Consider the following 26,960-nt stretch of genomic DNA (forward strand, 5'->3'; position numbering starts at 1 on the left):
TCTTTAGTTGCGGTGCTTAAATACAGTTTGACTGTAGCACTCACCAAGATTGCACTTCTTGCCATTGGTCTCACACATCTTTAAGTTGCAATGGAAGTAGTTGAAGCCTTAAAAAAAAACAGAAGTGGCCTGACGAATCTCAATAGACTGGATTATAGAGTGAGAGAAGTGTAGAGATGCAAAGCTAAGAAATGAAGCAAGATGGGGCTGGAGAGATAGCAACGCAGTAGGGCTTTTGCCTTGCACGTGGCCAACCAGGGATGGACCTGGGTTCGATCTTTGGCATCCCATATGGTCCCCCAAGCCTGCCAGAAGAGATCCAAGCACAGAGCCAGAAGTAACCCCTGAGTACAGCTGGGTGCAGCTCAAAAACAAACAAACAAAAAATAATAAAAAAAAAAAAATGAAGCTAGGGCCATAGTATAAAGGACCTGGTAGAAGATTATGTTAAAGAAAGTTCATCCTAAAATCAGTGGGGGCACATGATTGGGTTTCACATTGGATAATGATAATGATAATCAGCCATGATTACTCTGACTGGGAAATTTGTTTTGAAGAAGTTTAATTTGATGGCTGGGGATAAGGCTCAAGTGGCAGAGCACAGACATGCATAGCACTGAGATCAGTCCCCAACACTGAACTGTTGGCCGCAGAGCTCTACAGGGGGTGAGTTCTGCAGTGGCATAACAACAGCAAAATAAGAGTATGCTATTTATCATGGGTGAAATTTATTTTCAAATTCTTTGATTTATTTTTCTGAATTAATATTTGAGCCACACCAGGCTGTGCTCAGGGCTTACTCCTAGCTCTTTGTTCAGGGATCACTCCTGGAGGGCTTAGGAAACCATTTGGGGTACTGGGGGCTCAAATCTAGGTTGACCACATGCAAGGTAAAGTGCCTTACCAGCTGTCTTATTAGTCTAGCACTGTCCTTGATTTATTTTATTCATATCCAAGTATAAGGCAATAAGTCAAATCACTTAAATAATATGCTTTCTATTTAATCTGAAAAGAATTAATAGCAATTAATATGGGACCACATTGTGTACAGAAATAAAGACTGTTATACAGGGCATTATTAAACTCATATGACTATGTTTGCAAAAAGAATTGAAATGGAAAATGTTTTATTCCAGTACATTTGGTGAATGCTGTAGATTTTCCATCATATCATTGAAAATACTAGAAAATTTCCCATGAGTTTGTGTGCCATTTAATAAACCCAATCAAAATGTAGATCAAACTCTGTACTTTTTCTCTCTAGTGACTTAAACTTCGGAGATGCTTCCATTAACTGGGAGAACAATCATCTTTGATAACTTCCCAGATCCTTCTGATACATGGGAGATTACAGAAACGATTGGCAAAGGAACTTACGGGAAAGTCTTTAAAGCATTAAATAAGAAAAATGGCCAAAAAGCAGCAGTCAAAATTCTGGATCCAGTTCACGTAAGTCTCCTTCCTGCCACTGCCAATTGTCTTAAATTTTATCTGTGTTAAACAATTTAAAGATCTTTAAGTATCTTGTCACAAGATCAATTATTATTTGTTAAAAAAAAAAAAAGTCTAAAAATCAGAAGACTTGTCACCCTTTGGAAGGCCCAAAAGCCAAGATTTCGAGTTACAGATGACTGCTGCTAGAACCATGACCAGACTGTATACAGCCTGGGACCAATAAAAAAGCCCTAACCTAGGGTTTTAACTACGATCTGCACAATGAACATGATCCCAAGTTTCAAAGGTCTGGCAGAGACCATTGTAACGGAATGGGGCTTCTGGAAGCACAAAGAAAGACACTGTCCTAGGTGCCATCCTAGCTTCAGTGCAAAGACCAAGATCACCAACCACAGAAGATGAATTAAAATGACACTGATGGAACAGAACTTCTAGAACCACAAAGACTGACTTCATCATAACTCCCACCGCAGGATCTGTGCAGATACTGAGATCCCTAGACACAGAGGCCTGATAGTATCACCCAGGACAGAGCAGAGGTCTTACAAACACCACAAAAGCACCACCGGGAGAGTAAATGATCCTGAACAGAGTCTATAGTTGATCCCATGACAATACACTCCAAGGGCGGAGAAACCCCATATCTCTTAGGCCAAGTGAATTCCTTTTCGAATGACCCCAATATTTACTGTGCCTGGGCAGGAGGGAAAAAAAAAAAGCACAAATCATTATTTTTTATATATATTATTTTATTTTCATTTATTATTATTATTTTTATTTACCTATCTATTTTTGGTCAATTTCTCTGTTTGGGTGTGATAATTGAAGTTGTCCCCAGTTATACTTATTCTTTCTCTTCCTTTCTGTTCTTCCTTTGTATGCTATGCCATGTTTCCTATATCAAGACCATGACATTTTTTTGTTTGTTTGTTTGCTTGTTTTGTTTTGTTTTGTGTTTGTTTTTGTGGGTTTTTTTTTTTTTTTTTTTTTGGTGCTTGTGCTTATTGTTGGAGTCCTCACGGGATATTTGACACTTCTTTTTGTACTGGTGGAATGTTTCACCTTTTTTCTCTCCTTAATTTCTCAAACCGATGTTGAGAGCCTCTGGAAGAATTCCACTTATTTTCGGCGTATTAGACTTTTACCCCAGTTTATTACTTTTCTCTCCTTTAAACAAAACCACGTAACTTGAACTAGCTAATCCTGCCCCCCCAATTAGAGGGGGAAACAAGGGAGACACCAGGACCAAATAGGTGCAAGACTACTATGCAGTAGGCTAGATACAGAGGAGACCACACATCCTAGCTACCCTGGGGGTGAGGGAAGAGGATATGGGTGGTAGGACAAAAACGGAGGTGTAGGGAGGACAATTTGGTGATGGGAATCCCCCCTGATTTTATGTAAATATGTACCTAAAATATCATTGTCAACAATATGTAAGCCACTATGATCAAAAAAAAAAAAAAGGGGGGCCGGGTAGGTGGCGCTGGAGGTAAGGTGTCTGCCTTGCAAGCGCTAGCCAAGGAAGGACCGCGGTTCGATCCCCCGGCGTCCCATATGGTCCCCCCAAGCCAGGGGCGATTTCTGAGCGCATAGCCAGGAGTAACCCCTGAGCGTCAAATGGGTGTGGCCCAAAAACCAAAAAAAAAAAAAAAGTCTATAGCACAGCAGTAGCCTTGCACCTGGACCACCTTGGTTCGATTCCCAGTGTTCCATATGGTCCCCAAGCCAGGAGCAATTTCTGAGCTCATAGCCAGGAGTAACCCCTGAGCAACACTGGGTGTGGCTCAAAACAAACAAACAAACAAACAAAGTGTAGAGAAAACTACTTGCTGATTTTTCCTTGTTTGTATACTAAATAAATCCCAATAAATATTAGATGAATTGTTATGTAATACAAACATTTGGAGAAATATGTTTCTAAACAACTCGAGTTGATTTAATATGAATTTAGATTTCAAAGAAAATTTTAAGGATGGACGCATTCATTCTAAGGACTTATTCATTCTAGGATGTCATCTCGATGACATCCTTTTCCTCCAGCATTTATCTAGGTTTCAGGAAGAGTTTCTCATAAACCAAGCAGACATATTTTTCAAGACTTAAAATTTCTTTTGGAGGAAGGAATTAAGTATTGAGATTTGTGTAACTGTTTCCAAAGCAGACATATTTGTCCATTTGCAACCAGAGCACTGCTTGTGAAGAATTGACTTCCACTTGGGGCCTCCTTGTAAGCACCATCCCTGGAGGTGCCCTAAGCTTTCTCAGGGAGTAATGCTTTTTCGTTGCCTTTAACAACATGAAGACATGACTGAGATACTGTGTTCTGGGAATGAGCACTGGGCTTGGGGGAGCTTTTTAGCTCCTGGGAGATTTTTAGCTCTCTGTTAGAAGAGGGGTAGATCACAGAGATTACAGTGTGCAGATGCCGTAAAATGCTACCAAATTAACTTTTCTAATTATTTTGTTCCTGCCATTTGATAGGACAGTGGCAGGCTGGAGAGGACATAGTGTGGGAGAGTCCTCACATCTTCACAGCTTTCTTATTAATAGACTGTAGGACCCCCAAAAGGTCTTCAGGCCTCTGTTATGTTACTTTAGATTTTCTCTATTTTTAATATATGTAATTTATATTTACTAATCCTATTATGATGCAAATGTTTCATTTAATTTGGAGTAGAAGAAAAAGAAATAAGTATTTATGGTTGATTTTGAAGTAATAAGTTTGCTATCCAGAAGGGGAAGTAAAAAGAAGTATAGTGCTCAGCCTCTACTGATGCACAATGTCTTTACAATCTTGTGTTGGAAAGTGCTTAGTACCTAAACTAGAGAAAGAGAGAAACAAGCTGTTCCAATGTAACTTTATTTCTCTAGGCCTTGGAATTAAGAGTTAGGATTCATGGAGGCAAAATAAAAAGGTTCTAGCGGCAATTTATATTCTGGCCACATATTCAATATCTCTCTCCCATTCTCCTACTACTCCATGGAGAAGAGCAAATGGCTCATGAATGCAGAAGGCCACTATTTTCTTTTTTTTTTTTTTTTTTTTTTTTTTTTTTTTGGTTTTTTTTTGGGTCTCACCCGGCAGTGCTCAGGAGTTACTCCTGGCTCCATGCTCAGAAGTCGCTCCTGGCGAGCACGGGGGACCATATGGGACACCGGGATTCGAACCGATGACCTTTTGCATGAGAGGCAAACGCCTTACCTCCATGCTATCTCTCCGGCCCCATTATTTTCTAATTTACTCATCTGGTCTTCTGTTCTTTTAACTCATGTTGCACAATTATTTTAATACAGTACCATTTCTATATAGTGTAAAATTTGTGGATTTTTTTGTTGCCTTTATTCTTTTCATAGTACATGTATATTTTGGTAAAAATTATTTGTTTATTCTTCATGTCACAGTCCAATAAAAAAAGATTTATAGCCATAAGATTATAATCTTCAAAAAATAAATTTTAATGCATCCAGTATTTTACAGTGATCTTTTAGGATCAATATAGAATATGAATCTTATTATCACATATTGTGAACTTGTAATTTTCTCTCAAAGAATGAGATGAAACCAGTAGGATTGGAAGGCAATAGTCAGTATTGGAGTTTAGTCTTAGATTTTAACTAACCAGCTCTGTGTCTTCAACTTCTGAGTTTTAGATATGGTCTCTCAAATTAGAATTCTGATCTAAAATTTTTTTAGCTCTTTTCTCCCAAGGTTCCCAGATGAACATTAAATGTTACTGTAAAAACAGCATTGGAGTACTTTTTCCTTAAAATTCTAAGTTGTTTCAGATGTAAGTGGTTTTCTAGAAACATGACTAAGGGATTTATCTTTTCACTTATCAGTTTTATAGATAGACTAATGATATGGTCTACTTGTCTTAATTGGACCTTTAGCTAGCTATAGGTTATAGCTATAGGTTTTATGCTATCCTATATATGTTAACTTTTTAATATTAGGGAGTCATTTATTTTATTACTAATTCTGGATAAGATTTTTTTGAGTGCTTCTGAAACAAAGTTAACTCTATAAAGAAAGGAAAATCAAGAAAAGTGGTTTGTTTATGGTTATTTATAATGCTTACAAAAGTATTTTTATATATCCCCACTTAACTCAATGAATTTAACATAACTAGAGATATATTTGATTAGTTGAAAAAATGTAATATCACTCTTATGGGGTACAATAAGAAATTTTAACGCATAATATTGAACTCAGTAAAAATTTTGTATTCTTACTTTGATAAAATTAAACTTCATCTTCAGTAGTCTATATATACTTTGACATTATTCATGTTTTCTCACCGTATTTTCATATGGCTTTTGGAAACTAGGATATTGATGACGAGATTGAAGCAGAGTATAACATCTTAAAATCACTTTCTGACCACCCCAATGTAGTCAAATTCTATGGGATGTACTTTAAGAAAGATAAAGTAAATGGAGACAAGCTGTGGTTGGTCCTAGAGGTAAGTGTTTCAACATTATTTTATAGAAGGCCATTTCGAATGTGGCTTAGAATGACTTAATATTTATACAGCACTGACATTCAGCTGTTTTTCTAGCATATTTCATAGTCTGTAGAATAAAGAGCCCAGTGCCAGAATTGCCATCTTAAAGCTTTGAAAATGAAAGAAAATTAATTGAAAGGAAACATCTCTCCATAAGTCTAGAGAAATTAGAATTATTTTTCTTGCAGAAGAATATGCTAAAAGGTATTTCATTATACTATTTATTTATTCAGCTAACACGTGACTAAGGCTCTGTGCTACGTGCTAGGGTATAAGAGAAAATGAATGTAAGTGAAGCTTCATTAGACAAAATAGGCAACTGTAAGTTTCTTTTTCTGTGTTCATTGAATACTAATGACTTAAACTGCAGAAACAGGTATTTACATTTACAGAGGAAAAACGTACTTCCTGAAGGCAGTGATGGTATTGAATACTGAATACATTTCTGAAAGGAAGACAATCTGGCTTTCTAAGTTCTGAGAGCAAAGGACTTTTCTTTTTCACTTACGAGAATATAAAGCTACCTCAGATAGCTTTTAGTCTAAGAGGAATATAATTTTTATTAATTTTCATTGGCTGTTAGTTTTACTAATTGCTAATTAATTATAATAAAATGTATGGAATATTTTTCTGATTTAGGGGATTCACTCAGCAGCACTTAGAGCTTACTCTGGCATTGTGTGCTTCTACCCATGGTACATACAGATCTATAGTATAGGAATTGTTTAAGTCATTTTGGTCACACTGTGGGCTGGTAAGAGCTTTCTTTACTCAACCTCTATTACAGTGTACATTTACTGTGTTCATCATTATTTTCCTAGCATTTAATGACTGTAGTCCTCTTTGGGAATATCCCATTAGTTTTTGTATGCAATAGCTACTGATAATTTTTTCTATGCCTTATACTATATTTTTATTATGATTTTAAAATGATTCTCCAAATAATGATTGCTGTAGAAAATATTTGAAATTAGTAAATAAACTACTTTAATATTTAAGAAGTTATTCATCTGCTTTTGAATATTGAAAGGACAGACATTTCTTATGAACATTTCCTCTGTTTACATTCAATATAATTTCAGCTATCCAATCTCTTTTTAGTGAGGCGTGAAAGGGTTTGGTCTATGCTCAGCTGTGCTCAGGACTCGTTCCTGGTTCTGTGCTTAGGGATCATTCCTAGTAGGCTCAGAGTAATATATGGAATGCAGGGATCAAACCCCAGTTGGCTACATACAAGGCATGCTTACTATCTCTCCAACCTGAATCTCTTTTAAAATGTGATTTTCAAATTAAATGCATTTACTTTGTTAATAAAGAGTAAATTTAAAAAAAAAGTTAAAAAAAAAGAATAAGTAGATCCAAAAAGCTCATAGTATAGGACACTAATGATCAATAATGACGTAGATCCAACATACTAATGCTACTGCCTTCTAACCAGGTCAAAGTTTAGAGGTTGTTTGCTGTATCTGGATACTTGGCCTCTGGTTTCTCTTTCTTTATTTTTATTTATTTATTTATTTAGGTTTTTGGGTCACACCTGGCAGCGCTCAGGGGCTATTCCTGGCTCTACACTCAGAAATCGCTCCTGGCAGGCTTGGGGGACCACATGGGATGCCGAGATTCGAACCACTGACCTTCTGCATGAAAGGCAAACGCCTTAACTCCATGCTATCTCTCTGGCCCCAGGTTTCTCTTTCAATTAGCAATCCCTAAACTCAATTTTGACTGGGTTTTTCATCCACCTCTGCATTTTCCTGATCCCTGCTTCCCTGTCTTCCATGAATCTAACCTCTGTATAGCTCTCTGCTGCCCACTTGGGTCCCAGACGGGCTGGTCTCCTCTTTCCACATATCTCTGTTTGGCTCCTTGAACATACCTTACTCCCATCTTCCACAATTCTGATGGCACCAAATATTGAATTACTCTTGTTAGATTCTCTGGGAGGATGTTGGTAATATTTTCGATTGTTTTCTAGCCATATCTGCATTCCAGCCTTCTTTCTTTCCTATAGTTTCTCTGTCCTGCTAATTGATTTCCTAGTCATAAGCTCTACTCTCTAACTCCCATCTTTTCATCCTTGAAATATGCTGTGGGTCTTCCCCTCAAGAAATGCTGCTTTAGGAAACAGAACCTCCAAATTTGTGTGTATTTGTACATGTATGTGTATTGTGCAAGCAGACTCCTGGATGTAGATATTTTATATGAAGATGTAAAATTTTTTGATTAGAGACTACAAAAGAGCCTTATTTTCTGTCTACAATACTGGCTCCATTTTCACTATTGATTAGCTTTATCTGGGTATCTGCTCAGTTGACCCTGGGATGAAAACACTCGGTGCTTTCTTTTATGGCTTCCTCTAACTTTCATTTTTCTTTATAATTTCTGCATCCATGCATCATTTGCACTTCGTGATCTGCTCAAATTATTGACACATAATGAAGTCCCCTTGTTCATGCCCTTACTTTGTTCCTTTTTCTATAGTTTATACTTTATTGTATCTTTACACTTGCATTAATTAATGATTTATGAGTGTAAAGAAATACATTTATTACTTTAGTCTTTGGGTCAGACCTGGTGATGCTCAGGGGTAATTCTTGGCTCTGCACACTCAATATATTTAAATTTTTATCTTCACTTCATCCAGACATAATGCAGTCCCATATGAAATTGTGTACTACAGTATTTTACAAAATTTGAGATGCATTTAAATGAACATATTTATTCTTTTAAAATTAGCAATCTATTATGACCTCAATTTGCATTTTCTCAGTGACTTTTCAGCTTTATATTTTAGTTAGGCCATACATTAAAATAAAGCAAAACATTTTCTCACCTAATTACTAAATTAATTACTTAAGTCATATTTTATCTTAAATTGACAGAATTTTAAAGACTTTATGTTCTCACTTGTACAGTTGAATTGTAATGCTGAGGCAATCCTTGGAGTAGTCTTAAATAAGATTTTTTTCTTCATATTTTTCCAAACACTTTTTGTGGTTCCAGACAAAGCACAGCCTCTTCAAAACATTTTTAATAGTGCTTCCCTTTTTATGTAGAATAAATGGCAGGTTAGCATTTGGTTAAATATTTAGCTGTTTTGCCTAATGGAGGCCTAAGTAGGCAAGAATACAGTTATAAATCTCTGCCCAGAGACTACTCTTCCCAGAGATTACTCATTGTCTATTATACCCATCAAATCTCTGTTTTAGCTATATTGCCATTGTTAAGTGAAAGATTGATTAAAATGGTTTTGGAACATCTAGTATAGGTGAAGTGATTTCATGATGTAATAAATCAATAGGAATTTAGCACCTTCTTTGAAGTTTGTCTTTATATTAGAGGTGTTATATTATATTGTATTATGTTATATTACTATATATATAACATACAGGTTTATATCAGAGGTGTTTTTACATTGGAGATATTAGAAATATCATTAAGTGACTTGAGACAAAAAGAATAAATTGCACTTTATTAAAATGGCATTTTGGAAATCTGATTTATCTCAACCTTCAAAAATAGGAGGGAGGAAAGCAAGAAGTTGGCAAACTGTATATAAGTTAATTGATTTGCATATGTAAATTAGACTAATTACAGGCACACATAAGTGGCGAGATGTACAATTACCTGATTTATAAACATGAATGGCACAGGTGCTGCTTTAAAGACACTTTCAGAAAATTGGCTTGTGGCATCAATACTTTATCCTACAAAATGACTGCTAATTATACCTCTTAGGCTAATAAAGCCCAAATACATTATTTTGCATAAAAATACTGAATGCCAGGCCAGGGAGAGGTTATGGTGTTACCAGGGAGTAAGGCTACTACTTGTAAAGTAAAAAAATATATATATAAAGCTAGCTTGTATGGGCTTGGAGGGAATAAGTAAGGTGACCCTCTGCTTTATCTACCCGACCTGAAAAGGTTAATTCAACTTGGACATGCTCTCCCCAGTGACTGTTCACCTTAAAAAAAAAATCCTTTCATATATGTTTCAATCCAGAAATCCAGAAGTGAGATCTTAGTTACTCTGATCTTACTAAACAGTCTTTTCTCTGTGACTTCGTTATGACTTTTGAGTTTTTTCTTCTGAACATTATATTTCTTTCTTGATTTTTCCTTCATTATGAAAAAGCCACTTTTTGGGGTACATGAATAATATGCAAGGCTCTGTCTAGGAATTATGTCCTACTATGTTCTTTTTCTTAGCTCTATGAAATTCTAGTTCTATACTCGTAACAAAATTTCCTGATAAGATAAGGAATAGAAGCTTTACTGGATTTGAAACAAATTTATTTTGTTTGGTGTTTTATAGGACATCTCAGGGGATATTTATTAGCACGTAATATTTTAGGTCTTCCTAATGATGTAGGCAGAGAGAACTTTTTGTTTGAAACTGTCCGCTCATTTTGAGATACCATACTGATATAATTTCTATCTCATCTCTGGACTACTTTGCTTATTAAAATTTAGATATCTCTTTTGACTTTGTTTCCTTTATATTTAGTGGGGACTGTTAGCAATGAGGTTTGAGGGGAACTTAAGAAAGTGAGAAGAAGGTATATTTCTTGTATCAAAGGAAATTATATAAATCTGATACAGAAAATTTGCTGCTGGTGATTACAAAGAGAAAACAGGATTTCTTTATAATTTCTCCATCTTGCTTGTCTAAGCAGTCACATTTTATGCACCTAAAGAAGACAGTCATCTCTCAGGGCTTTTTGTTCAATGTGCCTGTAGTCATATAATGAAACCAAAATTTAGAGTTAGGACATTTTCTGTCAAAGACCCTTTCCGTCATCACCCAACCTTAGCTATAATTATTCCTTTCATGGTGGTGCTACAGACTGCATTCTATTATTTACCTAAATTGGCCCTGATTTGTTCATTCTTAATAGTGACATTGCTTTCTAATTATAGCAATTTTTCTCTTTGAAATTGTATCCCTTTCAAAAGATCAAAGACTGAAAATTACAGGTGGTATTTGAAAGGACAAAAAATTCAGTAAATTGTCATAAAATTGTTTAAATGCACATTTCAGGTAATCAAAATGTTTTTCATAGGCATAACTAGTAGCATATTCTGTGTTATTGGTTATTCTCCTTTTATACTTATGTCAAGGCCTGTTGTAAGGAAACAGGAAAACGGAAAGAAAGAAGTTAACAAGGAAAAAGCTTCTGTTTCTTACTTGAACCTTTCCTGTTACACAGAAGAGAAAGCCACTAAAGGCTTGTCCAGGTGGTGGTCTGGAGAGGTGCTGAGCCTATAGTACTGGACTAGTAAACTGGTCTTTTTTATTACTCTAATAGCAAAGTATTGTTCCTCCTTCCTTTCAGTGAGGACAATTGCAGTGTTGTAGCAGACTGACAGGATGATTCCTTTCATGTTCTTAGGGCTGGTTCCAACCCTAGTCCTCTTCTAAAAGCCTGTTATTTGTCATACAGAATAGACAGCCAATCACCTAGAATCTTTTCATTTTTTTGTTTGTCTGTTTAAAGGGCAAGACATAAAAAAGTCAAAGTGTACATCTTTATTTTCTCCTAACTAGGACATATATAAGAAATAAATAGGTAAGACTTAGTTGTCTGTCTTCTCTAAAGGACTTTATTTTAGAAAACACATCTGCTCTTTAAGTGCAACTGTGAATTCATAGTATGAACTTGGGGGGGATCAGATCTGAGATTTTTTTATTTGACAAATTATTATATTTTTACCAAATGCATTAAAATATTTCTGCTGGTAATTTCTGGTTTTACATCATAAATTTCCTGTGGCTAACATGACCAATGTTTGATTGTACTCTGGCCCTTTGAAAAGCAGCATTTTTAAGGAATTATTAACACACAAGAGAACTGATTCATTTAGTATGTAATTTGATGCACTGGCAATTTTATACAGTATGGTCACAGAAACAAGGTATTTTAAAAATAGTTTTCACAACATAAGGTATTTCTAAAATTTAGTCAGTGATTTCTCCTCTGAGAGCTTGGGGGACCATTTTTAGAGCTGGAGATAAAACCCAGGTCAGTTGCCTTTCCCTCTGTACTATCTCTCCTCCCCACAACATCCCCTAATCTATATATTTTTAAAGTAGCACTTTTTAAGAGACAACTCTGGATTATGATATTGAGTCAAAGCAATAAATGAAGACAACACTATACTACAGTTGTCTTTTTCCTATTCTTTGAAGCTAACTTCTAGACCTTGGACTCAAGAAGGATATTCTGGGAAAAGAAAAACACCAGAATCTTGCTGAATAGAAATATTGTTTTTTTGTTTTTGTTTTTGTTTTTGGGCCACACCCGGCGGTGCTCAGGGGTTACTCCTGGCTGTCTGCTCAGAAATAGCTCCTGGCAGGCACGGGGGACCATATGGGACACCGGGATTTGAACCAACCACCTTTGGTCCTGGATCGGCTGCTTGCAAGGCAAACGCTGCTGTGCTATCTCTCCGGGCCCAAAAAAGTATGGTTTTTTTTTTTTTTTTTTTTTTTGGGCCACACCCAGTAACGCTCAGGGGTTACTCCTGGCTATGTGCTCAGAAGTTGCTCCTGGCTTGGAGGACCATATGGGACACCGGGGGATCGAACCGCGGTCCGTCCAAGGTTAGCGCAGGCAAGGCAGGTACGCTGAATAGAAATATTGGAAAGGCAAGCATGGCTGGAATTTGTTGAGAGAAGGAAATAAAAAAGGAATAAGTCCCTGAAATCCATATACATTTTTATTTTGAGTCTTTTTTCTGGAAAAGTTGAATATGTAGGACAAGAATTTAATCAGGGGCTAGAAAAGAGGAGAGAGAACTACAACACCACAGGTTCAAGGCTCCAAGCTCCCTCCCCAGTACAAACTTTTCCCCCTTCAGTCCCCTGTCCCCAGAAATAACAGAGCATCTCTGATTGTCCCCAGCAACTCTAAATGCACACAGCACCACATCAGTTAAAACCCCAGTCTTAGGCCCATGGAAGTATTGCTGGAGTGGCCCTGTAAAGTGGAAGATTTATTCTTTTTATATGACTGCTGACTTTCCTACTAATGTTAAAAATTAGCATTCAGCTCTTCCTGCTCACAATCTAGTGTGTTTTTAATGACTTTTTCTTAGCAGAACCACTCACATTTTAGCAGCATTGAAAGTACATGTTGTTGAAAACTCAGTAGTGAAGTTCTGTCTACTACACTACAGTTAAGTTCAATGACTCCTATACTGTTAAACTACACTGTTCATTGTTATTAGAGTGATGACTTTCTTACTTTTTTCAAAACAAACTTTTCTTTTTTTTTTTTTTTGGTTTTTGGGCCACACCCTGTGATGCTCAGGGGTTACTCCTGGCTATGCGCTCAGAAGTTGCTCCTGGCTTCTTGGGGGACCATATGGGACGCCGGGGGATCGAACCGAGGTCCGTCCTAGGCTAGCACAGGCAAGGCAGGCACCTTACCTCCAGTGCCACCGCCCGGTCCCCAAAACAAACTTTTCACTTATTTTTATGCTCCGGCTTTGAGATACTTGCTTTTCTTCTTAATCCAGTGAATTTAAGAAAAGTCATGGTAGGGAAATGGCCTAATTACTATCTTGAGTTGTTCATAAATAGTATTTTTGCTTAATAATTACAAATGTTACCTTAGGTCAGAGAGTTATATTGCTGTGTTAAGTGCCACACACTATATACTTTTAATACCTCAAGCTTCAAGGAATAGGTATAAAATAAATTACATCTTTGTACTTTTCTGAGTTTTTTTGTTTTGTTTTGTTTTTGATTCACACCCAGCAGTGATCAGGGGTTACTCCTGGCTCTGCACTCAGAAGTTGCTTCTGGCAAGCTCAGGGGACCATATGAGATGCCGGGATTCAAATCTGAATCCATTCTGTGTTGGTCACTTGCAAGGCAAATGCCTTACCACTGTGCTATTACTCTGACCTCTCTGAGTTTGGTTTTTTGTTTTGTTTTATTTTTTTGTTTGTTTGTTTTGTTTGTTTGTTTTTGGACCACACCCGGCGGTGCTCAGGGGTTACTCCTGGCTGTCTGCTCAGAAATAGCTCCTGGCAGGCAAGGGGGGCCATATGGACACTGGGATTCGAACCAACCACCTTAGGTCCTGGATCGGCTGCTTGCAAGACAAACGCCGCTGTGCTATCTCTCCGGGCCCTCTGCGTTTGTTTTTAATAAGAATTTACTTTTTTTTTTACAAGATGTCTAATCTTCTTTAAAAATTAGATAAATTAGGAGCCAGAGCAGTGGTACAAGCAGTAGGGTGTTTGCCTTGCATGCCATTAACCTAGGATGGACCTTGGTTTGATTTCCTGGCATCAAGCCAGGAGCAATTTCTGAGCGCATAACCAGGAGTAACACCTGATTGCCACAAGGCGTGGCCCAAAAACAAGCAAACAAACAAAACTTAGATCAATTAGAAAATCTTTAAAAAATCTACAAAGTCTCTTCTACAAACAATAGATTTTTATAGTAAAGTGTCAGGCTGCAAAATTAATATGCAAAAGTCCACGGCTTCCCTATGTATATGTAAAGAGAAGGAAGAGATATTTAAAAAAAATCCCACTCACAGTTGTGCCTAGGAAAAATAAAGTACCTCAAGTAAGCTTAACTAAAGAGGTAAATGACTTACACAAATAAAACTACAAAATAGAACTCAAGAAATAAAAGAGAAACCAGAAATTGGAAACACATCCCTTACTTGGGCATTGGGACAATTTACATAATTAAAGTGTCATTTACCGTACAGTTTCAATCCATTCCTTAAGGATACCTATGATATTTTTCAAAAAATAGATCAAATACTCCTGAAATCCATATGGGGCAATACAGATGGAAGCAAAGATGGAATTATATTATATAAGAAGATTCTGCACCTCAAAGGAAATGTTTGGGATACAAAACCCACCCACAGAATGGGAGAAATTGTTCATCCAATACACATCGATTGTTACAAGTCAGCCCCTGAAGAGGTTGACTGATGGAGGGATAGAGGATGAGGTCTTTCCCCTTCAGCTCGAAGCACGCATCTGCCACCCTGTCTAGCTGTCGGTTCTGAGGTGAAACGGCGGGTAAACAGCTCGCAGACAGTCAGGCTTGTGGAAATATTAGCTTTATTCGGTGGACAAGTCTGAAGTCCAAAGCCTCAGCATCAGTTCCTGCCAAAAGCCCCTCGCCTTCCACAGACCTTTGTTTTTATCCCCCAGAATCAGGTACCACCCAATGGTGGGATCAGATACCAGCCAATGGTGGAAGCAGAATCAGGTACTACCCGAGGGTGGGGGCAGAATGCCAGGTCACACCCTAGGGTAGGGCACAATCATCGATCAGGTTAGGGTCAGTAACATAATAATCCCCTAAAATATTTCCATACATACACAACAATCGATAAGGGATTAATATCTAAGATATATATAAGGCATTGGTAGAGCTTAACAAGAAAAATTATTCAACCCCTTCGAAAAATGGGAAAAAGATATGAACAGAAGCTTTCTCAAAGGCGAAATACAGGTGGTCAAAAAGGACATGTCAAAATGATCTACGTTATTAATATGATCTACATTATTAATAATCAGAGATTCAAATCAAACCACAATGAGCTATCATCTCACTCTACATCATAAAGACCAGCATACAACAACAACAAAAAATGAGAACAACCAATACTGCCACAGATATGGTGGGAACGTAGATTTAGCCTTTTTGGAAAACAATATGGACATTACTCAAAAAATTAGAAATTGATCACCTATATGACCCAGTAATTCAGCTTTTGGAAATATACCCTAGGGACCAACAACCACCGTGCAGAAGAGGAATCTATCTCTGTATTCTCTGTTGCACTATTTATGATAGTGCAACATTTATGATATTTGGAAACAATCCAAATGCCAGAGAACAGATAAGTGGATTAAGAAACTGTGATACAAAAGTCAATTCAAAGTGGATTAAAGAATTTGAGATTAGACCCAAATCTTAGACCTCAAAGTAGTCTTCAATGATAGAATGTAATGGAAAGGACTTTAGAATCAAATCTGAAAGAAGGGGACTACACCAAACTGAAAAGTTTCACATGGCAAATGAAATATGGGCTAAAATTAGAAGACAGATAACTGAACGGGAGAAAATTTTTGCACTCAACACATCAGATAAAGGTTTGATATCTAGGATCTACAAAGTACTCATAAAGGTTAACTCCACAAAACCTAAAAAATTCCATCAAAAATTGGGTGAGGAAATGAATAATATTTCTCTAAGACCAACAGATGGTCAACAGGAACATGAAAAAATGCTCATCATCACTTATCACTAGGGAAATACACATCAAGACAACAATGAGATATCACCTTACCCCAATGAAGAATGGCACATATCAAAAATAATGGGAACAATCTCTGTTGGTGGGGATGTGGTAAGAAAGCAGCTCTCATCCACTGCTGGGATCCCACTGGTGGGAATGCTGCCTGGTCCAAACCCTATGAAAAACAGTATGGAGGGCTCTTAGTAAACTCAAAATTGAGCAGTCATATGACCTAGCAATTGAACTTTTGGGTATTTATATATCCAGGACAGAAAAAACATTCATTCAAGAGGATATAACCACACTGCTATTCATTGCAGTACTCACTACAATAGCTAAGACTTGGAATCAACTTAGATGTCCAACAACAGATGAGTAGATCCTGAATAGGTGGTACATATATACAATGAAATACTACATAGTTGTAAGGAATGCTTCTTTCATGCAATTTACAGATAGATGGATAGAACTGGAAGATATTATATTAAATGAAATAAGAAGATAAATACAAAATGATACCCCTTATATGTGGTACTTAGAATAAGTTTATGAAGAAATGCAATGGTTTAAATGGGAGTTGTTCTGAACACCCTTGTATAGCAAAGAGAAGGAAAGAAACTGAGTAGAGGAAGAGAAACACAAATTTGAAAGGATGGGACCATGGTTTCAAGTGGTTTCACGTGCATTGGTGCAAGTGGTTTCACGTGCATTGGTGGTGTTTAATAAATGGCATAACCAAATATCCAAGCAAAGTTAACAATAATGAAATCAAGAGACCCCAACTTAACAATCTAAACTTAAAATGGGCCTTTTATACTGGCAGGCTGGAGGGCAAGGGTTGATGTTATGGGATGTACTTGGGGAATATTGGTGGAGGAAAGTCAATACTGGTGGTAGGATTGGTCCTGGTATGTCTGAAACCCAACTATAAAGAACTTTGTAAATCACAATGGTTGCAAGGAAAAAAAAAGTAAAGAAAAGAAGTAACTGGTACATCTACACAATAGAATACTATGCAGCTTGTAGGGAAAAAAGTCATGAAATTTGCTTATGCATGAATAGACATGGATTTTATCATGCTGAATGAAATGAGTTGGACAATGACTGCACTCATTTTGCAAGATATAAAAAAATAACCACGGTGGGGTCAAAGCAATAGCATAGCAGGTAGGCAGCATAGCAGGTTTGCCTTACATGCAGCTGACCAGATTTGAGCCCGAGCTTCCCCTATGGTCCCCTAAGCACTGCCAGGAGTAATTCTTGAGTGCAGAGAGCCAAGAGTAATCCATAATCATTGCTGAATGTGGCCCCAAACAATACAAACCCTTAACAAACCAAAATAACAAACCCAAAATATTCCCAAAGGGTCTGGGAAATATTTTTACTGATGAAGAAAAGGCAAATAAGTCCTTCCCTGATGAGTAGTTCCTCCTTCCCCAAACACCTCACCCCACCCCACCCAAGGCTTGGAGCCTCAGTTTTAAAGAAAAATTATTTGCTTAGCATTCTTTGCATTGAAAAAGAGCATACTTTGGATAGAGAGAAGACAAGGAGTCTCCTTGTCTCCTGCAAAGAGTTTTAGACATGTCCAACCATTTCTAAAACGTGATTCTTTTAAGTTAGTGCCTTACAGTTTTAAGGATCTGGATTTCTTGCCAGTCAATGATGAACATTTTTGTGAACTGATCATGCAGGGACACTGTGGAGTCAGTGTGACCCTGTTTTTTGCTGCCAGAACTGAACACTCTTCTGTATATCTAACTAAAGATTGTTTTCTATCTTGAAGAAAACTCCGGTTTTGTAATGCTAGAGTTTTGGTGAGTGATGAAAAAAATGGTTTCCTTGAATGAAGAAAGAATAGAATAGAATCACAGAATAGAGTTGCATCTAAATCTTTGCTTGTGCAGCTGTTCTGAAATATGTTCTTATAGAAACAGTATCTCACATCATGTGTAGCTTGAACAGTCAGTCCCTGAAGCTACTGGGGGTCAGAAAGTCATGGTTAAGTCTGAGCCTTAACTCTGACTGTCCATATTCCTGTCTTAGCTGTCACCAGTGTATGAGCTTGACTATAATATAATATAAAATAATTATATATAATATATAGTTATAATTATATCATATAGTAATATATAGTAATATTTTATATTATCTAATAATGATATCTGCTGTATCTATATATAGATATTTATATCTACTATAGAGAACAGTAAAGTATATAGTACATGTAAATGGATTTGAACTAAGCCTTTAAAAAGCATGTACTCGGGGCCGGAGAGATGCACAGTGGTAGGGCATTTGCCTTTCACGAGGGTGATTCAGGATGGACCTTATTTGATCCCTGCGTTCCATATAGTGCCCCCGAGCCAGGAGTGATTTCTGAGCACATAGCCAGGAATAACCCCTGATCGTCACAGGGTGTGCCCCCCACAAAACATGTACTCAATTTATTTTACTTATTATAACGTATCAGAAATATTCAGGAGTACAATAAAGTCTAGTGATCGTGTTGAGAAAAAAAATCTCCTGTGAGAAAATAACATATTTAATATCTCAAACTAGGAATACTGAGAATATACTCTTTCTTACTTCCTTTCTCTGCCTCGATTTCAGTTAGTAGAATCCAAAAAAAAAAAAGGCCCTTTTAGTTTCCAGCCAATGTGAGTGAGTCAATGAGTCAGGCTAAGTAAGGGAAAAAGCAGCACAGATAAGGGCCCAGCAGAGCTGAAGGGGAAAGCTAACAGGTAGAGATTGGAATATCCTGTTATAGGAAATCCAAACTATTGGGGGGCTACGGTTACTTACCTAGTTATATCCTCTTTCAAAGTCTATTGCTAATATCCCTGTTTCTATGTTTTGCAGTTATGTAGCTTTTTCAAATGTTTTCTCTGGATTCAGGTTACCTCACTTTGGGGAATCTGGATGTAAAAAATTACTCTCCCATGTTCTTCCCTCTTGTTTTCCATTTAAAGCCCCTACATGAGTGGGGTAGTAGGAAGCTAAAGAACCTTGGAAACATTGGGGCCGGAGAGATAGCATGGAGATAAGGCATTTGCCTTTCATGCCTAAGAACGGAATTCCATGTGGTCCCCTGTGCCTGCCAGGAGCGATTTCTGAGCCTATAGCCAGGAGTAACCCCTGAGCTCCGCCGGGTGTGATCCAAACCCCTCCCCCCAAAAAAAGAACCTTGGAAACATGAAAATTATTTTAAAAATATTATTTATGATTTTTACTTCAGAGCATTTTAAAACTACCAGAAAGGAGACTTGTCTTAAAATTAATTCAGATATTAAATAACATATACCATGTATTACAAACATAGAATCTATGTTAATTAAATTATTAAATATACTAAAATGCAGAACTAGTCTGTACAATCAGAATTATTATCTTTGAATTTAAAAATTAGGCCCAGGGATTTCTCAGATTCTTCTCTTAAAATTAATTCACATGAAAACTTTAATAATTGATTATATACTAAAAGATTATAAGTTCATTTCATCTAGGAAGCCATAAAAATTATAGGGGTTACCATTTTAAACAAAATTGGAACACTACTTAAAAATGTTTTGGGAGTCCTTTTATAACAAGGACTTAAAATGTTATTTCTATTTTTATGATCTATCATGAAATATTTTTTATAGCTGTGCAGCGGAGGATCGGTAACTGATCTTGTTAAAGGATTTCTGAAGAAAGGCAAAAAAATGAGTGAGCCCATAATTGCCTATATTTTACATGAAGCATTAATGGTAAGGCAATTTGAATTTTTTATTCATTTAGTATGAAGCTATTTTAGTTAAATAAAAATTTTGTTATTTTTTTTTCTGTTTTGGGACTTTGTCAATAGTGCATAGGGTTACTCCAGGCTCTGTTCATGGCCATTGTTCCTGTTGATGCCTGGGGACCATACTGTGCTGGGGATTGAACCGAGGCCTCCTATTGACTGAAGCATGTATGCCACCCATTTATCTATCACTCTGGTTTTGGAATCAATTTTTGAAAAAACATTCCTTGATATTTATTGATAAAATAGTATATGCAATTGGTGCTTTCCTTTCTTACTTTTTTTTTTTTAAGAATTTATGTTTGTTGAGTAAGTAGAACTCTGAATTCCTATCTCAGCAATTAGTTTTTATTTTTATTGCTTTGGGCCACATCTGGTGGTGTCCAGGGCTGACTTCTGCCTCTGCGCTCCTAGGAATCACTCCTGGTGGGCTCAAGGAACCAAATGGGATGTCAGGAACTGAACTTGGGTCAGGCATGTAAGGCAAATGCCCCACCCACTGCTTCAGCCAAGAAAGTATATTACTAAAATTATAAAAGGAAGATAATATATTTATTTTACTAGCAGTATGTTTTTGTTTGACATTATCTTATTTTAAATGTATAGAATGTTTTATTGTATGGCATCAACACCTTTTTAATAAATTGTTTGAAAAGAAATACAGTGAATGTTCCAGTTTTATTACCTTGGATGGAGCTCAAATTAACAAGCTCGATGTGAAATATTCAGGGTGTTTGAATGTCAGTTTTGACATGAGTTTCCTATTGATTTTTCACAAATGAATCCATGTGCAGAGTGTTTACTGTGCTTTATTTTAAAAAGTCTGGGTTTTATTATAATTTAGCTAACATGGTAACAATAGCGATCATGTTTATGTTTTGATGTATAAAGCTCTTGCCCTTCAATACCTTTCAAAACAAAAGCTCCAAGACTCTTCCCTTTTGTCCTATGTAATTTCTTGTTACACTTTCTTCTTCCATCCTCCCACTGCTTACAATTTTGTAATCCAAAACCAAGAGTATGTCATCATCTGATACTATCTGTTCCTGTGTTTAGTACACTGTATCCTCCATATAAGTGACATCATCCACTATATGGTTTTCTCCTGTTGACTTTTTTTTATCTAACTTGATGCTTTACAGTTTCACACAAGTTTCAGTGAACTAAAAGTCATTATAAAATATTTTCTGTCTTCCAGGGACTTCAACACTTACATAGCAACAAAACTATTCACCGTGATGTAAAAGGAAACAACATCCTGTTGACCCTGGAAGGTGGAGTTAAACTTGTAGATTTTGGTATGTTTTCTTTGACGTACAAGAATTTGGGGTGCAAACTATGGTTTTATTATTTCCTATTTGTCTTGCTCAGTGAATTTCAAAAGTTCATCTGAGGAAAGCATATACTTGGTTGTTGAAAGATGAATGCTATTAATTCCTTTTGCTAATACTAGTTGTGAGTCCAGCCTTTAAGAAAGTGTGTGCGTTAAGTGGGTTGTGCTTTTACAGAAAAATCACCAGATACCTCAGAGAGAATATATGAGCTTGTATACGTTATTAATGAAATATACTTGCAGTCACTGGAATATGACTGATCAATCAATCAATAACATGACCTCCCAGAATATAAACCCTTTAGGCAAGTCAACGTATCTAATGTCTGAAAACAGAGCCCTTATCTGGAATGTTAAGTGAAACAGAGACCAAATCAAAGGCAGTCCTTAGCTTTCTTTTCTGTGGATTTCTCTCCAGGGAACTTCATTTCTAATAGGATAGCTGACATTTCAATATAAAAGTACAAAATTTACTTTTGGTGATTTATTTAGAAATCATTTGTAAGACAGAATATTTTATAGCGTTAAATCCAAATTATCCACATAGCTAATTTTAGATCAAATTCTTAATGAGTAATGGAGGTCAAGGAGACTTTATGGTTTATTTATAATAAACCCATTTTTAAACAAAGGTGAGGCAGATAAACCTAAATCAGAAACTATAAAATATCCTTCATTCTTGTCTCTCTTCTTAAATAATTTGAAACAAATGCTATTGGGTGGGTCTGGAAGTTGGAGGTGGGGACTAGGGTTTAGTTTAACTGAGGACTTTGTAAGGGGTAAGGAAGGTATTCCTACTGGAAGATTGATAGTGGTGGTGGCTTGGCTTGGTCATTGAACCCCCAAGTAAATGATATCATACAATTAGGGGATGATAGTCTGACCCTAGGCAAGTTGACAGGAGGTAAGGAGGGCATTTTTCTAGGGATTAAGATGGAGATAAAGGGGGGGGGAGAGATGGAGATAAGAGGTGGAATGCATAAAAAGTTAATGTCATCAGAAAATATACTGAGGACACTAGGAAATCATTTCCTTAATGGTAGAGAAAAAAAGTAAGTGTGCAAAAGGAGAAGATTGTACATAATGGTTTTGAATTGGAATTAGAGGTATTAATGTAAATAATTATTTTCAATATACAGACATCTCCAACCCACATACCAGCATTTAAAAGTATAATATTCCTTGGAGCCTAAGTGGTAGCTCAGTCGGTAATCTACCCCCAGCCTCCAATGTCCCATATGCAATTTCTGAGCACATAGCCAGGAGTAACCCCTGAGCATCACTAGGTGTGGCTGAAAAACCATAAATAAAAATAAAAGTATAATATTCCTGTTTATTGTGATTTGATACCGTACTTTGGGTAGCCTAAAGTATCCCAAAAGTATTCCTATAGACTATGTTATTGGAATACTATACTCAATAATTTATATGAGAAGTTTTTAAGTGTTCCCAAGAATAGTTAAAATCTTGTCTAAGAACATTCTTTTGTTTGTTTGTTTGGTTGGTTTGGGGGCCACACCCAACAGTACTCAGGTGTTACTCTTGACTCTGCACGAAGATATCACTCTAGGCAGGTTTGGAAGACCATATGGGATGCTGGGAATCAAACTAGGATTGGTCCCGGGTAGGCCTCATGTAAGGTTAACACCCTACCAACTGTATTATTTTTTTTGGTAAGTACATTCTTTTGTTGTTGTTGTTGTTGTTGTTGTTGTTCTGGGGTGTTTGGGGGACCGCACCCAGTGATGCTTAGGGGTTACTCCTGGCTATGCGCTCAGAAATTGCTCCTGGCTTGGGGGACCATATGGGACACCAGGGGATCATACTGCATCCTAGGTTAGCAGCGTGCAAGGCAAACACCCTACTGCCTGCACTCCAGCCCCAGTAAGTACATTCTTAACTAAAAGGAAGCAAGCACTCTAAAACTACTAATTTAGGGATATAGAAGATGAGTTTCAAGTGTATTGCACTCAAAAGAAATGTTTGAGAGTGACGTATATATTTTTAAAATTACACAGAAGCTAATTTGAGAAATTATTGAGTCAATCTGGAGCAGCATAAGCATGAAAAATAATATAATGGTAATGACAGTAGTCGATTGAATAAAATAGAAATCTATCAAACCAGAGTTTCAGAATTACATATGTAAATAAATTAAAACAAGTGCTTTGGGGGGGAGGACTTGAGCAACAATATAGTAGGTAGAGCATTTACCTTGCACATAGCCAATTCAGGTTTAATGTCTAGCATCCCATATGATCCCCTGAACACCACAAGGAGAAATTCCTGAGTGCAGAGGCAGATATAACCCCTAATCATTCCAGATGTGGCCCAAAGGGGGAAAAAAAAGAGAAAAGGAAAAAGAGTGGGTTTTTCTTACAAATAAAATGCACATATACTAATTGAAAGGAAAAGTCTTTTATAAATGGGAAGCTAACAATTATCCAACTTCATAAATTCTGACCTAGAGTTTAGGCTCACCTGGATACTAAGATAATAGGCAATGCCTATGGCATGTGGCCAGAGAGATAACCCTGAAAACTCAAACCAGCCAGACCATTCTGTAACTTCCTTGCATTCTCAATAAAGTTCTTATCAATCAGTTTTCATCTCAAAGTGCCAACACAAAAGCTCTTATCTTTAATTTCCTACTTAATCTAACACAGACCCAATTTTCCAGTTAAAAAAAAGAAGAAACAAAAGAAATCATAGATAAAATTGTTCTATACTAAGTTCCTCCCCACTCTGAAAATTTCTTTTCCTTTCTCCTCTACTTTCCAATAAACTTTTCTACTTTCTAAAAAAAAGTGAAAGAAAAAAAAGAAAAATGTCTTTTAAATTATCATTGACAACTATGATATAATTTATCTAAAAACATTAATGAATGCTAAAAATAATTCATTAAGTTTTGATTAGATATAGAATACTTACATAGTCTTAAAATACCTCTCCACAAAATAGTTACAAAAAGAAAGGAAAGACTTTGCAGGGATAAGGTCTGGCATACCCAAACTTCATCAAGTGACCAGAGTACACTTACCTTGAACAGTATAGCTCAAGGTCAGCACCTGATCAAACACCTGGAGACGACCTCAGTGACACTTTCATGATGTTCCTGCCAAAAGTAGAACATGAGGGGATATTTGACAAATAAATACATCGGTTCTCTTTAACAAAGTAAAGTAAACTGGCTTAACATCTTTTTTATAAAATGCCAAGGTCATGAAATTCAAAGATATAGTAACACTTCAAGATTGAAGAAAGTTAAGAAACGTGATAGCCAAATGCAACAAACACCTGATTGTTGGTATTCTTTGTTATAAAGACATACTAGATATAATTGAGGAAAATTGAAGAGGATCTTCTCTTTCAATTTGATGGTAAAAATGTATCTTAAAATTTCAGGGTTTTTTTTTTTAGTTTCTTTGGTTTTGTTTTGGGGACATAACCAGCAATGTTAAGGAGTTAACTCCTGGCTCTGATAGCTCCGATAGCCATAGAAGAAGCCAAGGATTGAACCTGAATCTGCTGCATGCAAGGCAACACTCTGTGCTCTCTCTTCAGCCCCTAAGTTGCAAGTTATTATTATTATTATATTATTATTATTATTATTATTATTATTATTTAATGACTATTCTTCCTTTTGGTCAGTCTGTCCCATAGAAGAGAACTCATTACACCTCTGGATGATGTAGAAACAGTAGGGAGATCTAGTCTGGGTCCAACTAAGCCTCTGTGGGAGTCTCTAGAAATTATGAATTAAGATTAACATAGGACAATAAAGGGTCAGATTAGGCCTCTATGATTCTTGATTTTATTTAGATTTTTAGTTGATTGAATGATCCTACCTACATTATAGTGGATACTCTATGTTAATCAAAGTCTATTGATATAAATAGCCATTTTTTAAAATCAATGGATTTTAACATCAAAGTCTATTGATTTCAAGATTTATCTCTTTTCCCAACATCCCATGTCTCTTTGCCCCCCCCCCCCGACCAAAAAAACAAAAAGCTTTAAGATAAAGCAAATAATGTTTTTTTGTTTTTTTGTTTTGGTTTTTGGGTCACACCCGGCAGTGCTCAGGGGTTACTCCTGGCTGTCTGCTCAGAAATAGCTCCTGGCAGGCACGGGGGACCATATGGGACACCGGGATTCAAACCAACCACCTTTGGTTCTGGATCGGCTGCTTGCAAGGCAAACGCCACTGTGCTATCTCTCCCAGCAAATAATGTTTTACTAAACATCTGTCACTGGCCCAGTCATGTTGACACATTAAATTACTAATCATGCTGTCTTAATGTCATTAACAAAATGAGACTATTATGTAGCACAATAAAATGTATAGCCCCTATGGGTAAAACTGTTTTTTCTAATTTCATTCACACAGTGTTTCATGTCATGGAGGGTTGGGGCAACAAAAGCCCTCATGCTCTTTTTTATTTTGCTCTTTTCTTAGAAAAGATATTTTGCTGTTTGGATATAGGAAATAAAGTATTCAGATATTGTCTGAACTGTGTTAGAAACCCTTATTTGACATTTCTCTGATTCCCTTACACTCAAAGAAACTTTCTAATCCCAAGGCTAAAGTGTATCTGTTTTTATCCAAAGAACTAGGATTTCCACAATATGGGTTGGAGCTACCATATAGCCACAACAAAGTTCAAGAAGCATTATTGAAGAACCCCAAATCTAGCATGAAAATTCTCTAGCAAGTCATCAAAGCCAAAGACCAAAAGAAACATTAGCATAAACTTCCTTTTTCTTTATCTTAGACTTTTGCTTGGTTCTTGTTTTTCTATTAGTCAGTTTTTCATTCTTCTCTTTTGTTCTTTGGTCTCCCGTTCAATTTCTTTTTGGTCTCTCCGTGTTTCAATACTTTCTCTCAATATCCCAACTTTCTCTCTGGAATTTTCCACCTTTTAGTATCTTCTCCCTGGAGGCCTTCTCTTATGTAACTGTTTACTTTGGTGGCTCATTCTCTCAGTCTTTCCTGGACAAGATTAGTTCCTTAGTCCTTTTTTATTTCCTGAGAATTCTGAACTCATCATTTGGGTTTCGTGTTGCCTTTTTTGTTTTGTTTTGTTTGTTTGTTTTTGTTTTTGGGCCACAACTGGTGACTCTCAGGGGCTACTCCTGGCTATATGCTCAGAAATCGCTCCTGGCGTGGGGGACTATATGGAATGCCAGGGTTCAAACCGCAGTCCATCCTACGCTATCACCGGCAGCACAGGTAAGGCAAGATGCCTTACCACTTGTGCCACTGCTCTGGCCCCTCCTGTTGCCTTTTTAAGTAATGGTGTCTGACATTCTTAATAGAATATTTTATTTCCTTTTTTTTTTCTTACTTTTTTTGGAGAGGGTTCATTTCTAAGTGAAAGTTGTTTGTCCCTGGTAAACTTGTTACTCTCTCCAGCTTAAGTTTCCTAACCTAAAAATGAGCTGGTTAAACTTTAAGACCACTAAGTTGCCTGGGAACTCTGAAGTGATTTGGATGTGTTAGTTATGTTGAAGTTTTTGTTTGTTTGTTTGTTTTTGTTTTTCTGGATCACACCATCAGCTCTCAAGGGTTACAGCTCTGTGCTAAGAAATCGC

At 36.7% G+C, this 26,960-nt stretch overlaps 1 protein-coding gene across 1 annotated transcript in view; it reads left to right on the forward strand.

Moving 5' to 3' along the window:
* The first annotated feature begins 1,281 nt into the window (after positions 1–1,281).
* Positions 1,282–26,960, forward strand: part of MYO3A (myosin IIIA) — a 187,334-nt gene continuing 161,655 nt past the window's right edge. Inside the window, exons 1-4 of the mRNA XM_049777537.1 lie at positions 1,282–1,449; positions 5,787–5,921; positions 19,893–19,997; positions 21,231–21,330. Coding sequence (XP_049633494.1) covers positions 1,282–1,449; positions 5,787–5,921; positions 19,893–19,997; positions 21,231–21,330 — 508 coding nt within the window. The remainder of the gene's footprint in view (positions 1,450–5,786; positions 5,922–19,892; positions 19,998–21,230; positions 21,331–26,960) is intronic.

Source organism: Suncus etruscus, chromosome 7 (assembly GCF_024139225.1).
Source record: "Suncus etruscus isolate mSunEtr1 chromosome 7, mSunEtr1.pri.cur, whole genome shotgun sequence".
NCBI classification, from domain to species: domain Eukaryota; kingdom Metazoa; phylum Chordata; class Mammalia; order Eulipotyphla; family Soricidae; genus Suncus; species Suncus etruscus.